This window comes from Mytilus galloprovincialis, chromosome 3 (genome assembly GCF_965363235.1).
Source record: "Mytilus galloprovincialis chromosome 3, xbMytGall1.hap1.1, whole genome shotgun sequence".
In the NCBI taxonomy this organism is placed as follows: Eukaryota; Metazoa; Mollusca; class Bivalvia; order Mytilida; family Mytilidae; genus Mytilus; species Mytilus galloprovincialis.
Window position 1 is genome coordinate 41,582,803 of NC_134840.1, and position 18,029 is coordinate 41,600,831.

At 31.7% G+C, this 18,029-nt stretch overlaps 1 protein-coding gene across 1 annotated transcript in view; it reads right to left on the minus strand.

Annotated features, from left to right (window-relative positions):
- Positions 1-2,433: 2,433 nt before the first annotated feature.
- LOC143067961 (WD repeat and HMG-box DNA-binding protein 1-like) overlaps positions 2,434-18,029 on the minus strand; it is a 43,444-nt gene continuing 27,848 nt past the window's right edge. The window contains exons 13-27 of the mRNA XM_076241629.1: positions 17,753-17,937; positions 15,428-15,509; positions 14,188-14,353; positions 13,058-13,175; positions 12,302-12,410; positions 11,954-12,015; positions 11,487-11,601; positions 10,879-11,010; positions 9,679-9,899; positions 9,075-9,151; positions 8,414-8,496; positions 7,185-7,313; positions 5,476-5,561; positions 4,885-5,020; positions 2,434-3,832 (exon numbers count right to left, since the gene is read on the minus strand). Coding sequence (XP_076097744.1) covers positions 3,656-3,832; positions 4,885-5,020; positions 5,476-5,561; positions 7,185-7,313; positions 8,414-8,496; positions 9,075-9,151; positions 9,679-9,899; positions 10,879-11,010; positions 11,487-11,601; positions 11,954-12,015; positions 12,302-12,410; positions 13,058-13,175; positions 14,188-14,353; positions 15,428-15,509; positions 17,753-17,937 — 1,878 coding nt within the window. The 3' untranslated portion in view covers positions 2,434-3,655. The remainder of the gene's footprint in view (positions 3,833-4,884; positions 5,021-5,475; positions 5,562-7,184; positions 7,314-8,413; positions 8,497-9,074; positions 9,152-9,678; positions 9,900-10,878; positions 11,011-11,486; positions 11,602-11,953; positions 12,016-12,301; positions 12,411-13,057; positions 13,176-14,187; positions 14,354-15,427; positions 15,510-17,752; positions 17,938-18,029) is intronic.

Genomic DNA, 18,029 nt, shown 5'->3' on the forward strand with positions numbered 1-18,029 from the left:
AATCGGGGTTGTCTTTCAACTAACACTATATTTATATTTAGAAACATAATAGGATTGGTTGTTATATACTTATACTTATTTCCTTCCTAGAATAATATCTTTCTACAAGCTTCCAAAGTGATTAGTCATACAAGTTTAACATGACCAATGTCATGATTGGATTTTTTGTATGTTTATATGTTTTATGTTAGAATTATCAAGCACTATAAAAAAAAAAACAGAGAAGAGGAAAGGATTTTAAGTGTTCAATTAAAATATTCTTGAATGCTTCACATGTGACACTCGTCGTGTTGATCAAGCAAGTACAAACCCGTTCAGTGGATCATATCTGTAAAACAGATATTCCAACACACTCGTTATTGTGTCCATAAAACGTAAGAAGGGATAATTAATTAGGAAGTCTAATACATCTCTTTTGTTTCGTACAGTTTTGTTTTCAAACGAACCTCATTATTAAGATATGATACAGACTTATCTCAAGTTCGATGGGATATATATGTTTAACTTAGTTACTAAACTTTGAAAAATATAAAATAAGATGTGGTGTGATTGCCAATGAGCCAACTCTTCACAACAGATCAAATGACACAAAAATTAACAGCTAACATTCCCATCTAAGATAGGGTCATAGTGTCGTTTTTGTCGGTAATTTCAGAAACATACGTCCCCGACTCTTGACTGGTGCAAAAAGGTCTATCATCAAACTAAGGATTTTCCACCCCATATATTACCTTAGCTTAAAAGTTTGGTTAAAAAATTTTCGGAATTTTGGGCCCTCAAATCTCTCCAACGCATTTTATTTGGCATTGTTCTTCTTTTTCCCTCCACTATCTGGAGTACCCCTACTTTTGTAGCAGGAATAATTTACAGTGAATATGATCGGTGCACAAACCAGTATTATTTCGCCTATAATAAATTGTTCAAGATACTGGTGTAAAGGATATCAACACAGCCTGGCGTACCCACCACAAATTTACAACGCAACGGCAGTTGGTCTTATCCAAAATGAGCTAAGGCTGCGATCCCAGCTGGGTGCTCAATTTCAAACAAACTATGTTTGTTTACTATTTTGATTCGAGTGTCAATGATGAGCCTTTGTAGACTGACAGATTTGCCTTGCTTAGAAGTAAACGAATGAGTTGTAGAACTTTCCCCATGATTCTGTAGGTAAGCTACTACTGTTGAGATGCATGAATCGTCTAGGTAGAAGTATATGAGAACAACCCGAGAATTAAGGCAAGATACTCCGAGGAAAGCTAGTGAAGCATTAATCTCAGCATTGATAAACTTTGTCTGGCCAAACCAAACTGGAGAAATCGGAATGTGAAAATATCAATCTGTCAAATCTTGCAACCGATTCTTTTGAGAATCCTTTGTCAAGACAGATCGATTGGAACTGATGTGGCGGCTGTTCCAAAGTTAACAGAATCCGGAAACCTTCCGTAGTATCGAAGGAATCCACATATCTGTTGTGAGCGACAATTGATCTAGAAGAAACTTGGATAGCTTGCCCCACTGAAACATGGGCAGATGACATTTCCTCTGACATTTCTATCGGAGGGGTCAACACATCACTTATACTGTTTCCAACCCTTTCCATGATGGTCTTTCTTGCTATCAGAAAGGTTAGGACAAAACCAGCTGATCTCTTCTGGTCTTGGAAAGAGGATTCAAGTTTGTTGTACTGAAATATCTTTTGACACCAGTAACCTTGACAAGGGGTGACCTGTTCATATCTTGCTGGAATTGATCTACAGATAAAGAACCAAAACAAATAACAAGGTGTCTTAGACTGAGAAGACTAATTGTCTTTGGATAAAAAAAACATCATCATAGATAGATTTAGATACAAAGTCGGGGAACTTGCTTCCACTAGCTTTGACAGTGTTATCATTGTTCTTAACCAGGACAAAAGACAAAGCTGTCATGAAAATATTCGGACCTGGGAAAGACTTGTATCCCTTTGTATCAGGCTTGATCAAACAAAAGCAAAATTTAAAACTAAAGTGGTGGCAGAGATCCTTGGAGACCAACATTGGAAGGTCAGAAATGCCCCATTGGATAGCTTAAACACTTTTTTTTAAGACTCAGAATTCAATTCAGGTTTAATACATGTCACCTGAAAGTAAGTCATTTGCAATATTCAAATGAACTAAGTGATGAGGATAAACCTTGGTTTTGTCAAAAACATTGAGTAAATTGATAAAATCACTTATTTAGTTATAATGATTGATATGCTGAGGAGATGATTTTGGAGAAACTATCATAGCTTTTACCTTAATGTATTAAGGACAAATATTATAGCCACATGGACTACTGGATAATATATTTAAATTTTTTTTGGTTGCTATGGGCAACTTGGCAAGCAAGAATTTCCATCCTTACAAGAAATTTTAAATGGTTAAATGATGTACCTTGCAGAAAAAAAAAGAATACAAATCACTGTTTATTTTTTTAGCACATCTGATAGAACATGTATTGCAGTCATTTAAATAAATACATAAAAGTGTCTGAACCTTACCCTACAGGAACTGGAATTCAATCTATAAAATTGAACAGTTTTGTAAAACACACTGCCAATTTTGTTTTCATCAAAATTGGCCTCCAGTTCTGATGGGTAACAGCCTTGACAGATTTAACAGAAGAATACTTTCTTTCAATATATAAACAATGTAATGTTAAAAATATGTAATATAACAATATTCAAAAAATAAATAATATATCAACATAGCAAAAATTGAAATTAATATTTGTCAACTCTTTGATGCAACAATAGAAGACATATTAATACAGCTTGCCTGTATAATTGATTATGACAAAATATGTTGAAAGTTAAATTGATCAAGGAAACACAGTATGCCCATGTTTAATAATATGTACTGTAAGCTTTTCCTCATAAAGTACAACCCTGTCTAATGTTGTTTACTTATGTCACATGGTACACCAAAATGAAGCTTGCTGATATATATCAATAAGCTATGACATGACTATAGTTACTATGATTGGTTGATGCTTGCTAAATGTCCAGTGGCATAGTAACTGTGACAAATGAAGAAGAAATATGATACAGGTGAAATTAAAAAAACAGACCATCCATATTATGTTTAACTTAAAATGGGAAATAAAAAATACTGAATGTTAATCATTGAACCATGAAAATGATATTAAGGACAGGTGAAACCTGCCAGGCAGAAATTTGATTATAAAATGATTCTATAAAACAAATACAGTTGACCTTAGTAGCTGAAAAACATGAGCAGGAAAAATAAATAGTCTTCAATGAACCATGAACCAGGGGTTAAATCCTATCAAACCAACACATACAACTTATTCATTGAAACTGAAAATACAACTCAATTACCGATTATAAATGTTTCAAAATAACAAATGAACTTGAAAATGGAGTTTACATATAACAAATAATTCTACAGGTTATAATATCAACAGAAAAGATGACTAAAACAGGTATTAATCCAGGAGTTCATGAAATGTGTATAAAATTCATAGCTTATCAAAATTACTACCTTCTGAAATAAATAAGATTAATGACATGGGCATATATTTCATTTACATTGACACATATCTCATTTTCAGCCAGTTTTGAACAAAAAAGTCTTTTAATTTTGTTAAAAAAATCAACTCTTTTATTCATCAATCATTCTTTACTGAATGCAAATCCAGCTAGTTTAGTGTTAGAGTTTGATGATAACGGCTTTGAAATTTCTTTCTTCTTTTTTGAGGCAGAGTCTGAATCTTCATCTCTTTTTCTCTTTTTATTGTCTGTGTTTTCTGTGTTCTCAGATTTTAACTGTTTGGCTTTCTGCAACCATTCCTATTAAAGATGCAAAAAAGCAATGAATTAATAGCATTAAAAAATACTGAAAAATTACCACAAACCGTGTTACATTTGAAATCTTCTATTATATTTTGCAGTGGAACCATTGTTAACTTGATGAATCTTTTACTTGTCACCAAATCACATAATATAATCAACCCTTTTTGTTTAAAACCTGACACTTTAATCATGCACCTAGTTGTTACATGCAGCATTTTGAGGCACTAAAAATCATATTGCATGTGGTTGCATTTTCCTAAGAATTTGAAAGAATTATAAGTATTAAAATGAAAAACTTAATATTACGAGTCTTTGGAGTCTTAAAAAGTGCCTCCATGCTTTTAATTTTTGAACAGCAACAAACTCATTTTAAGAATATTAACTTAGGAGAAAAGTAAATGAATTATTTCTAAAATATAGACTTCCTGACATGCTCTACAAAAAACAACTGTGTATGATTGTTTCTAAATACAATACAGGTCTGTTAAACAGTGTTTATTATAAATATAACTTCTATGTCTGAGAAATATCAACTATTTGAATCAGGCTAAGAAATAGGTAACAATGAGGATTTACCAGTAAAAATCCTTCAATGAATACAATGAAACACATATTTTCTTGGGCATTGATCTTAAGTGTTTATATACTCAAGCTAAAGATGGCTACCATGATAGCAATTGAAATACTTCAACAGAAATAAAACATTTTTTCCATCCTAAAATTGGAAGAATAGTGACACGTGATATTGACATTGCACAAAATATATCACTTTTTTATAATTTTCACATAATAAGGAAAAATAAATAATCTTCAAAATAACTATAAATAAAATAAAATTCACATGTACTCATGTGTAGCTTCTTTCAACTTTTGTTGTATATCCTGATATTTGACATCAAGTATTTCATCTCAGTTTAATTTTTTAAGGCAGATTATCTTTCCAGAAATCATTCAGAGAACACTGCTGTAAGATGTTACATTCGTACATGTATTTAACTTGATTTTCTGTTTTAAATTGAAAAATCTTTAAAAAAAAGTTTGGAAGTTACCTGTCTCTGATCTTTTGATAATTCTCTAAATCTTTCTGCTGCTACTTGTGTTAGGTCTTCTTCAGACAAGTCTGGGAACTCATCTAATAATTCTGTCTTATTATCCTCATACCACAAATCAAATGCTGATGCTGTTCTACAAAAATATTAAAGATGTACACAATTATCTCTTGATCATGTGAAAATTTCAACCTTATATGGGGTATAGCCTCCCTCCACCTCATTTCTTCCTGTTTGTTCTGAAGGGCACCAACCATGTATAATATATCATCATAAATTTTCCATTTACAAAAATGCTCTACTTAACTTCCAAATTTAATGATCAAAAGTGCATCTGACACTACACATTGTATAATGTAATCCTGTCAACCTGTTTAAAATAGGACTTGGCATAGAAAAAGTTGTTTGAAGAATAGCATTTATTGCTACAGGACCTTAAATCTCCTATTTTCTATTTTGGTATCACTGCTTTAAACTCATATCATTCATTGAACTTTTTCTTTGTGAAGTATGTTCAAGGCCTAGATATTAAAAAACATGAAAAGTTAAGTGAATCTAATATATCTTTTAATGATGATGCTAGTATCTTACTTTGTACTTGGAACAGTGGGAGTTTTGGATATTTCTTCTTTTTCAGATTTCTTTGCTGATAACAGCTTTTGTTGTGAAGATGAATTCTAAAATAAAAAAAAGATTTTGTATTCACATAATGTATTATCATGATTATTACTATTTCTAAAATATCATCGTGTTTTCCAAGTTTTTATTAACTTACTGGATAAATTATTGCCCAAATGCCCAGTTCTTACAAAGATGAAAACAGTGCTTGTTACAACCAACAATTATTACTGACTTTGGACACAGTCAGGTTTCTACTTAGTCAAAATTATTAAGCCACCTCATTTTTATAATCGTAAAAATGGAGGTCATTGTAGTGACAACCTGTCTTTTTAGTTCTTGAAAACTGATAAAGTTATCCCCATAGTATCATTATGATCCTTATATGCCAGTTGTATTTTGAAAGACAAATGTATTTACTAGCTTTTTAGCATCATTTAATGTACTTTTATGCAGTTGGTTAACTAAAAACTATTGACTGATTGGTTGTCAGGGGGAATTTTCGAAAATATTAAAAAAAATCTGATCAAATATTTCGTGGAAGGACAGACACATTTTTTCCTGAGGTTGAAAGGCTAATTAACCTAGATAACGCTTTGAAGTTATCATTTTAATGATCCACCAGAAAAGTTTGTCATCAAGTACTTTTGATAAAAAATTGTTATTCAACACACCTACCCTGCAGTTATAACTCATTAGAAAAGTATTTCACTTGACCCATATATTTCATACTTTAGTACTGTAAATTTTTATTGTAATAGTATCAACCTACAGCCTTAATATATAAAAATAATAGAATTTGAAGCAAGACTTATCAAATATTTTTTTCTTTTAAATTGATTGTTGGTTGCTTAACGTCCAGTGGCAAATATTTCATGCATGTTCAGGATGATTTTCTTTATTTATATATGCGTTCAAAACAGAATAGTCCACTCAAACACCCTGAACCCAAAAAGGTTTACTAGACTTTCTCTTTTGATGAAAATATTCTTTTTTGGAGGATTTTATTAAAACAGTGCAAGAGACAGAGATGGTAATTGATGGCTTAAAAAGATAAATCTATTATCTTTCTTAGGATTTTTTTGGGCTCGAAATTTATGCTTAAGCACACAAAAAATCCACATGAATTTGCATCTACCACAATCAACTGTTTTGTAAAAATTATTCTATAATTCAAAAGTTTACAAATATCTCAAAGCTCAATTCAATACTTTTAAGTAAGAACACACACATAAAATCCTAAATTAAGTACATTAATTAAACTTTTAAAGCCCATTGAAACTTGGTCTTTTTACCTTCTCTAACAAGGAGTTCCATTTCTTTTGTTTTAATTTCAACTGAACATATTACAGGGCCATATGAAAACACTTGTCAATTAATAAAATGATAATATATGTTATTATTATGAATATACTGGTATTCATGCCAACAAAGAAAGGTTTAAGGTCCTCTGCAAGCTCATATAAATTGCCTTTGGCAATTTCTTGGTCTGCCATATTTCTAGTCAGACAATATTAGGTGTAAATAAAGATAATACAACTGAAAGTGTCTGTGAACCAAAGTCCTCATTGTAGAGCCATATTCTTACTGTAAAAGCTGATCAATTTAGAAAGTTAATCAAATTTCCAGAATTATCTATCACCCCCCCCCCCTTTTCCCTTTCAAAACGTTAAAGAGCAAACCTTTTTCAGTACAGGTTTAGAATTTTTGATGATGACTTGAGGAGCAACTGGTTTCTTTTTACTCATTGCATCAAAGACTTGTGTTCCTCTACTGCTTCCTCCAGTTGACTTTTGTTGAGATGATGAAACCTGTAAGAAATAATATAAAATTTTTATTAATGCTAAGTACTTTAAACATCACCAATTTCTTTCCTTAAAACTTTTTGGTAAAAGTGAGTCAACCCAATATTCATTCTTTACTTTTCAATCTGGCAGTTTGAATCCCTGCTTAGGGCTGTTCCAGACTTAAAAATATGGGTTACAAAGATGGTACTATTTAAGACCCTGACCACCAAAAATACAAAATTTTCATTATACTCATTACTCTACTAAAGTTACTGTGGATTCATTTATTTTCGTGGATTTAGGAAAACTTACACTTTCGTGGATATTTAATTTCGTGTTTTTGCCAAATGTGCGTATACAAGCCAATGGAAAATTTGCATTTCGTTGAACATTTAAATTCGTGGTAAACTTGTACCCACGAAATCCACGAAAATTGGTATCCAATGAAAATTAATGAATCCACAGTATAAGGAGATTGCAACCACACACATGATCAGTTTTGTAACAGTTCTACTCTAAACAATGTAGTTAAAATTCAAATTTGCTACTTCCAAGCAAGCTCTGTTATAGTAAGAGCAAACTACTGGTATGCAGAAAATAATAAAGTCCTGGTTGGGTAGTAAGTCTTGGTGCAGACTGTTACACTGTAGGATAGCTCATGAAATCAAAGTGCACAAGATTACTGAAAGGTAAAGATTGCTTTCATTTTGCAATGTGAACTTAAAATTAAGCATTGCCTTGTACCAAACAAACAATTGATCACAATAAGGCAATATTTTGAACTAGAGTTATCTTGATTTGATTTTATTTTCATAGATCCCAATTTTGTGGATTGACAAATAACTATTTTTCTTAATAATTGAGTTGCTGGTTGTGTCAAATTCTGCATACAATTTTACAGGAAAGTTTGAATTTCTTTAAACACTTGATTTTGTGGTTCATTAACAACTACAAAAATATGAACCCAGGAAAAAGAGAGAATACACAGCATTAGAAAACCAAAATTAAGCTAAATTGGGACACATCATCACTGGTTTCTATTAATTTTACATATACTGATAACTTTTTTTTAATAAAAGATCAATTAAAGTAAATACATATAAGATTCTAAGGATGTTAATGACCTTGAATGGATTTGATCTTCCTTGAGACAAAAATGAAGGTCTTGCAGGTTTTTCTTCTCTCTCTTTAATATTCAATTTTGGACCTGAAAATAAAAATTATAATACCTGTGTATCACAAAATCTTTTTTTCCATTTATCTATTTTAAATCATTAATGACATTTACATCCATTCTACTTGTTTATAGAACTATTTTAAATCATTTAAGAAGGATATAGAAATGAAATATTGATGAAGTATGGTGCTTTTCTCAGTTTAAACAAAATATCATTATATTTATCTTAATGACAAGTAAAACATTTTCTCAAACATTTGAAGATTTGAAAGAGTTTGGCAATCATAAATTGACATTCAGTTCTCCTTCTTATTTTTTTTTAGTTAATGTGTTTATAACAATGCACTGCCTTCATCTTTGGGTAAAATTGTTTTCTTTGTAGGTCTGGACTTGCTTAAATAATCTTTGAGAAAGTCTGCATAAGATTCTTAAAATGTGTATATTGTCCTGAACATACATGAAATATTTACTCTCTATTATGAAAACTGTTGCAGGAGTCAATTACACAAAACTTCTCCTTGCATGTGCACCCAATTAACACTACATGCACTGTTGCACATTGGACAGAGTTCAACTTCACAAAAAATGTCCTTAAATATAAATTATACCAGATATTGAAGGCTCTTCCTCTTCTTCTTGTGTATTACCATTGGTATGTGACCATTCTGTTTCTACATGGTTATGTCTACAATAATAAACACATTAACAATAATTTGAATCTTTAATTTGTTTCCCTAAAAATAAAAGAATGTGTCCATGGTAAATATACAGCAAATTTAGCAAGTTTTCAATTTATAAAGGGACATAACGTGAGAATAGTGAAATTGATGCCACCCAAATTAGAGCTTTATCTGTGTTTGGTAGTAATAAGCATTGTGTATATGTTTGTTAGCGTTTGGTAAAAGCATAGCATACTAATGACCTTTCCCTAGTAATTGTAGAAAAATTTACATCATTTTGCTAGTTAAATTTAAAGAAAAGAATTTAAATTGTAGCTTGAAAAAGTTTTTTGCCATTTATTTTAACAGTGTTCCAAATGTTCTAGAGTAGCTGTAATTAATCATGATAAAAGTAAAAGAAGAACCTATATGACTTAATAAATGCTATAGAATTATAAACATCAAGTCAAATATACACCACTTCTAAACAAATGACTCCATTAATTTCAAACTTCATTGTGAATTTCTATTATTATTATAAAATATTGCTCACTGATTGTACAGTTCTGTTCTGAAATCTTCTTGCTCTTCTTCAACCTCTTCTTCTTGAGCTGTTTCTTCTGACTTTCTCATTGCCAACTCACTGATTCTCTCTGCCAATTGTATATGTTTAAGTCGACTAGCATATTTAATGGCTAACTGTAGAGTGTGTTCATCTGGCATCATCTCACATACTTCTAATGCTCGGAATTCTCTCTCTGATCTGGCTGACAGCTAATAATAAAATTATTCATAATTATTATGGTACAGGATATAAGTATGTTTTACACCTCCCTATTGGTTGGAGAACTGCTGTAAAATAAATATATGTTCCAATATCAATAATCAAAGCACTGTAAGTGCTGTAGGCAGTTAACCAAAAACCAAGGCAAACATAGTTATGAAAACTGTGGCAATGTTGCTTCAATTATTTTTTAAAGATTTAAAAGAACAAACATTAAACATTCATATATTGTACATTTATTTTAATTCATATATAATTGTATATGGTTTAGGGGTAGAGATCTCGACTGTTTCCAAACAGGAGGGGTGGGGTGACCCCAGGGACTCTGTATTTCATTTGATTAGTTATATTGTCCCATACATGAATAAATATGGTTAAGGGGTGGGGATCTCGACTGTTTCCAAGTTCTAAAACAGGAGGGGGTGGGGTGACCCTAGGGACTTCCCCTATATTTCATTTGATTAGTTATATAGTCCCATACATGAATGTATATGGTTGAAGGGTTACCTGGGTAGGGATCTAATCCGTTTTAAAGTTACCAAACAGGAGGGGGTAGAGTGACCCAAAGGACTCCACCTGTATATCATATGATTCGCTTACATTCAGGTATCATATAATCTAGCTGCACTCTTTGTGACAACTTAAAGTAAGAAACTTCCAGCTATTTTAACTGCACAATCAAAATTGAGAAAAAAATACCCATTGAAAGTGTAGTAATATGTTTACACTTTAAAAGCATCTAACATGCATTACCAACATTTATCACTGATAAAGAAAATTAATAATATCAAGCTAGATAATAACAATGGCACGTATTTCAGCATTTATTGGGTAGAACACAACGATAGGGTGCTCGCATAATGCAGCTTAACTGCCTAAAAATCAGTTCCATTCACAACAATGTATTGTGTAACCCTCTATAAATAAAGAATTATTATTATTATTATTATTGAATTACAATGGACTTACAGCAAACAATTTCATTAGAGCCTCTTGTGAAGGTTTTAATGCTTCATGTTTCAATCCACCATCAAACTCAAATCCCTGTGATGTCCAGTGGTCAAAATGGTTGGCAAATAGATGAGTTCTAAAAAAGGTTTCCTTTAAAAGATATATAACCATCAATTAAATCTATTGGCATGTAAAATAAATATAAGTAGATGCATCTTTATGATATGTTCTCATTATTATCAGAGTATTGTATGTAATTATAATATTTAAATATTTCCATATATCTGCACAGCTGACTACACACAGTATGGGTTTTTGTAATGTTGAAGCCCTTAAAATTACCTATAATTGAAGTTTCCTTATTTGAACTCAGGTGGATAAAGTGTCATTGGCAATCATACAACATCTCATTATTCACATGTTGTAATTGTTGTGTGTTACATTTTTACATGCTGCTACATGATATAAGTTTACATATTTTTGTGTCACCATTTTACTTACATGGTTTTGCATGCTACATCATTTCTAGACAACTCTTTGCAAAGAAATATATAATCACATGTTACATCGTTTCTAGACAACTCTTTGCAAAGAAATATATAATCATAAAATAAAATTCAGCTAACCTCATATTGACTTTTTTCTGTATGCATTTCACACAATGGTAACTGGAAAGGTAGTACTGAGATTGCAGGACGAGGTAGAGTAGGTGGGTATCTAGATCCTTTACATGGTATACATCTACAACGAATAAGGAAACACAACTTTGACTAATAAACATCTTTTATCCCATATGGAAGTTTCTATTCCAAGTGATAAATGAATGTCTACAATAAGGTCATGGATCAATGAGCTATGATAGGTGTTTAAACAAAATTTGATTTGATATGAAAATTGTCAATACTTGTTCATAACTTACTTCAGAGACAAATGTGGCGCATACTTGGGACACTATAAAAGTTATGGAAGGTATAAGACCAGGACTCTACTTCAGTTACAATCATTATTACTTTGTTGGAGGTTTAACACTCCAATTAATTAACTATTTAAATGAATGAAGTCTTATAGTAATAATATAAACAATGAGACCAACCTGAGCTGTTGTGGATTTTCATTAACTCCTACAATCCAGTAATGATCTGACTTGCCTTTTGTCTGAAAATACATCATTATAACAAAATTGGAAAACTAATAATTTGAGCGTTCCTGACAAAGCAAAAACATTATCTAAATATGAATGTAATATGCTAAAAGCATACCTGAAAGTTTTCAGGTTCAAACTTATTTTTCAAATTGCTTAAATCATGAAAACTTGAGGTTAATGGCTGTATGTCCTTCAACAGCATTTAGTAGATTGTTATTTCCTTCTGTGAACCATGCAAACTAAAATGTACTGTATTAAGTTTTCTGACCATAGAATTGATGTTTCTGTTTTACTTACATGAGACTTTGTGTTGGCAACCTGTATCCAGTTAGGTCCAAAGTTTCTGTTGAACATTCTAACAATACCTGATGAGTCCATAAGGAAAGGAGTTCCCTCTGCAGAAAATCTGGAAAAAAATTGAACCTATGAAAATCACACAGTCATATGCAAATTTTTTATTACAAGCTTACACCCTGCTAGCATCTACTTACTAAGAGAAATATAACTGAATGTCCATTCATTGTTCTTTCCATTGCACTTAACAAGTCATTTTTACCATTTTATATCTTTAATATTATACTAAAGAATTATCAATTGATAAGTTAATGATATGCACTGATAAAATACAAATACATACGAAATATCATTCTGATCATTAGTGGTTGACCCTAAACTGACTTAATCACAAATTGAATCAAATTGTGAATGCTGACACTAGAAACCAAACAGGTAGATGTGGGTCCACAATGATACATGCATCCACTAAAAAGTCTTACCAAAACCATATCCATATTAATTTTAAAGAGAAAGTAAGATGCTAACCATTTGCAGTGTTACTTACTTCATCTATGCAAGACTTTTGAGGGTCACCATTATAGAATTAGTAACAAACCAATGAAGAGTAGACTAAAAAGACATGAGTACTGATTCATAATTAATGATTCTCGACACTTTACAGACTGAGAAAGAGGATCTTTTTTAAGGTGGTGCTAATCCAATTCATGTCAGGAGTTATTGACATAAGGATAGGCTCTTATTCAATATGATACTAACCCCATCCATGCTAGAGTTGACTTTGGAGACAGAGGAAGTGGTTCACCATTCAAAATGTTACGTCTCTTTCCCTCAACAGTCATTAAGATTGTACCAAGGCTCTGGTCTCCTGGAATAGCTGCAAAAAAAATAAAAATAATGTACTTAAAGACATTCTTATTTGCTAAAGTATGGTTCGTGTTGTCTGTTGTATTAGGCAAAATGATCAAATTTCCATCTATAAATGAGCATAAGACTTGTATTTTTGTCCATCTGATGAGTTAAGACTTTTTCAACTGATTTTTATAGTTCGTTCTTTTGTTATACCACTGTCCCAGGTTAGGGGGAGGATTGGGAACCCGCTTACATGTTTAACTACGCTACATTATCTATGCAAGTGCCTTTCCCAAGTCAGGAGCCTTTAATTCAGTGGTTGTCGTTTGTTTATGTGTTACATATTTGTTTTTCGTTAATTTTTTAAAATGAATAAGGCCATTAGTTTTCTTGTTTGAATTGTTTGACATTGTCATTTCGGGGCCTTTTATAGCTGACTATGTGGTATGGGCTTTGCTCATTGTTGAAGGTCTTACAGTGACCTATAGTTGTTAATTTCTAAGTCATTTTGGTCTCTTGTGGAGAGTTGTCTCATTGATAATCATACCACATCTTTTTTTTATATAAGACTATAATAACAAAAGTAATGTTTTAAACTGGTAATATTCATTGTGTATAAGTTTCATAACATTTTGTTATGGCAAACTGAAGTTAGAGAACAGAAACCAATTTCATCACGTAGGGACAAGAGTAAATGTAATGCCCTCTTCACCTAGCTGCTGGAGCACAAAAATAAAAAGACTGAAATGATAAACCAAATCACAGTTTACTTGGGTAAAATATTAACTGAATGTCAAAATCTAAGTAAGTGGTCAAATTATACCTAGGAGTTGTAATCATATACAAAAATGAACCTGCCAAAGTGATGTGAAGTATTGGTCAGTGAACTTATTTGGATAGGAGGTTGTTAAACTGCAATAAATTCAACCTTGGACCAAGTTGTATGTTTGTATGTATCCTAATATTTGAGAAGTGGACTCTACATAGTCAATGAAGCATGAGATGAGACTTTATAATTAAGGTATATTGTAAAATACCTAATCCTTTATGATACACCACCATTAACTGATTGGTATGAGCAGCAAGACATACAACAGGACCTGGTATACTAAACATCTCTTTCTGAACTCCTGCTATTGTAAACAGTCGTACATTTCTGGAATATGTTGCTACAGCAATCCAATCTTCTCCTATTGTTACTGCCTGTATTTAAATAAATAAAATATTGCTTATACAATTTAAAACTTTCATAACCACACAGCATGAAATTGATGAGCAAATTCTTGTTCATTTGATGCTTCTGTATTAATATTGTATACAATGTTAATTTTATTTGTTTATTTTGTTCAGTTATTTATTATTTTTATGTAATGGAGAAGACGCTTTAAGATGCAAAACTTGTGTCTGATCCTATAGTCATGGTTTTTTTTTGTGGACAATTATATATATGTAAACTTAACTATTTAGATCAGCTGCTTCAGAATTAGGATTATGGCATAAAAAGTATACTGAATGATTTCAGACATATTTGCATATAAATGAATCAAACCACCTTGTTATTGTGTTTTCTCTCACTGCCTTTTGAAGGTTTTAATGTTTGTTTCTCTCACAATCTCCATAATCTCATAACTCAAAAGCATATAAATTCAATTATCTGTTTTCACTTTGTTCATTTTATTTTTCACCGGGTAGTTTTAATTTTGTTTCATATGCATCAGTCAGTATCTTGTTTTGAAGGGAACTGTCTAGTAAATCACTGCAATAACATTGAATCAAACTTAAAATCTTATTGTTTTTGAAGGTGCGACTATATTTAAAACAATTGAATGCTTTTAATAGGCTGTTCAACCAAAACTCAACACAATTCAGTTTTAAAGCTTCAAGTCAGTTTGAACATCTAACAGGCTATTATTTGAACTTGGAATTATTTTTAATTATGGAATTTGCTTGATTTCTTGTTATTGAAATTTTTAATAAATTCCATGTTTATTCTGTACTGAAATGTTCTGTGCTGCGCACAACACTTTTTATTACAAAGAAAATAGTATATTTTCAATAGAATGTATTGTGCCATGCACAACACTATCTAACCAAAATACATTTTATGGAAAGTGTTATTAACCGCTCAAAAGATTATAATACCAAATAAACATGGAATTTATTAAAAATTTTAAACACAAGAAATTATGCAAATTCCATAATTAAAAATAGTTCCAAGTTCAAATAATAGCCTGTTATCTATAGTTCAGAAAAAACCATTGTTTATTATTCACCCACCTGTATATCTTCATTATCTGGCATTTGTATTGACCATTCTTTACAGCTATCCCAGGAACCAAAATGTAAACATGTAAGTTTGCTGGAAAACAATATATAACATTTTAAAAATCTACTTTTCTTAGTGCTTTCAGTATTGTGTGTTAATGAAGGTAGCCAGCCCTATTTAGCACCCAGAAATTATAAAAGATAACCTCCATATAAACAGTTGGGAGTCTTGCATTTTCAATCTTGTTTCTTTCTCTTACATTTTGTTTAAAATAAAATAAAATAGTTTTGAGTTTAATAGATTGTGCAAAGTTTCACAGGGAAAAAAATAGATTGTGTTACATGAGTGTTTTGTTGGAAAACACAACAAGAGGCTGTCACAACGACAGCAAACCGGATTTATTAATATTTATTTGTGTCCTGGCAATATCACAAGAACCATTACTGATGAATGGTGAAAGTGAAAATCGTCAATATCAAATTTGAGCTCAATTTTGTCATCAGTATCAACATCTTAAAATTTGAAAAGCTTAGATTGAATGGTTCATGAGTAAATGCAACAACGTGAATTGAAACGCCATTTCACAATCTTTCAAGAACCATAACTCCTGAACTGTAAAAGTCAAAATCGTCATTATTAAACTTGACCTCTAATTTGCCATCAGTAACAACATATAAAAATTTCAAAAGCTTTGGTTGAATGGTTCATGAGAAAATGCACGGACACGACTGGAAACACCATTTTTCAATCTTTCAAGAACCATAACTCCTGAACTGTAAAAGTCAAAATCGTCATTATTGAACTTGACCTCTATTTTGTCATCAGTAACAACATATTAAAATTTGGGAAGCTTTGGTAAAACAGTTCATGCATAAATGCACGGACACGACTGGAAACACCATTTTTCAATCTTTCAAGAACCACAACTCCTGAACGGTAAAAGTCAAAATCGTCATTATTGAACTTGACCTCCATTTTGTCATCAGTAACAACATATTAAAATTTGGGAAGCTTAGGTAGAACAGTTCATGCGTAAATGCACGGACACGACTGGAAACTCCATTTTTCAATCTTTCAAGAACCATAACTCCAGAACGGTAAAAGTCAAAATCGCCATTATTGAACTTGACCTTCATTTAGTTGTCAGTAACAACATATTAAAATTTTAAAAGCTTTGGTTGAACAGTTCATGAGTTAATGCACGGACAACATTTGATTGCCGCCCGCCCGCCCGCCGTACATCCCCAAATCAATAACCGACATTTTTGTCACAAAAATCCGGTTAAAAATTGATTGCTATCTCCATGATGAAAATCATCTCTTTTTATACGAACGCAAAATTTTTTTGCGTCGTATAATGCTATCATGTTGTCGTCTGCGTCTTCCGAAGACACATTTAGTTTCCGGACATAACTTAAGTTTTAGCGAATGGATCTTAATAAATTTTTACAAGAAAGTTCAATACCACTAAAGAGAGGTTGGGATTGATTTTCGGGGTTATGGTCCAAATAGTTTAGGAATTATGGGCCAAAAAGGGGGCCCAAAATAAGCATTTTTGTAGTTTTCAAACAATAACTTGCATTTAAGTGTATGAATCTCTCTGAAATTATACCACAAGTTTCCATACCATGAAGGGATAGTTAGTATTGATTTTGGGGGTTATGGTCCTAATAGTTTAGGAATTAGGGGCCTAAAAAGGGGCTCAAAATAAGCATTTTTGTAGTTTTCAAACAATAACTTGTGTTTAAGTGTATGAATCTCTCTGAAATTATACCACAAATTTCCATACCATGAAGGGATAGTTAGTATTGACTTTGGGGGGTTATGGCTCAAAACGGCTTGGAATTGGGGGCAAAAAAAGGGAAAAAAATAGGTTTTTCTGGTCAATGGACAATTAAGACAATTTAAAAGCAGTGTAAGGGAGGTAATTAAAAAACATTTAACATACAATGTTGGGTATGTTCAGATTTACCTCCCTTACACTACTTGTAAATTATGAATAAAGAAATGTCAGGTTTTGGACTAATTGCAAAAAAAAAATGGGGGGTAGTAGTTTTCAATTTTTTCCCCCCCAAATTTCTCAAATTTCTAATTTTTTAAAAGTTTGAAGAAGAAATCTTCAATTGCACAATATTGTGCAATAGATTTGTAAGATCTTGACATTTGTTTTGTGTAAGAAACCCATATGATGTCAAAAATTTGATCACAATCCAAATTCAGAGCTGTAACAAGCTTGAATGTTTTGTCCATACTTGCCACAACTGTTCAGGGTTCGACCTCTGCGGTCGTATAAAGCTGTGCCCCGCAGAGCACCTGGTTATGATTGATTAACATACCTTGGATTATCTACATCACTTTCACTGGCTAGAACGACAGCTTCTGATGACATATCAGCAATGGTATAATTACTGGTATTTGTCACATGCATGGCATGATGTATTGCTGTATCATGAAATTCAATGTCAATAGAATTCTCTTCATCTGTATTGTACTGTTTTATAACACCAATAAAATTCCATATCTAAAAAGATATATGGGTCATTATAAAAAAAAGTGCAAATTTCGACGAGGTAATATTTTGAAAAATGATGTCATTGTTTAAAACATTTGAAT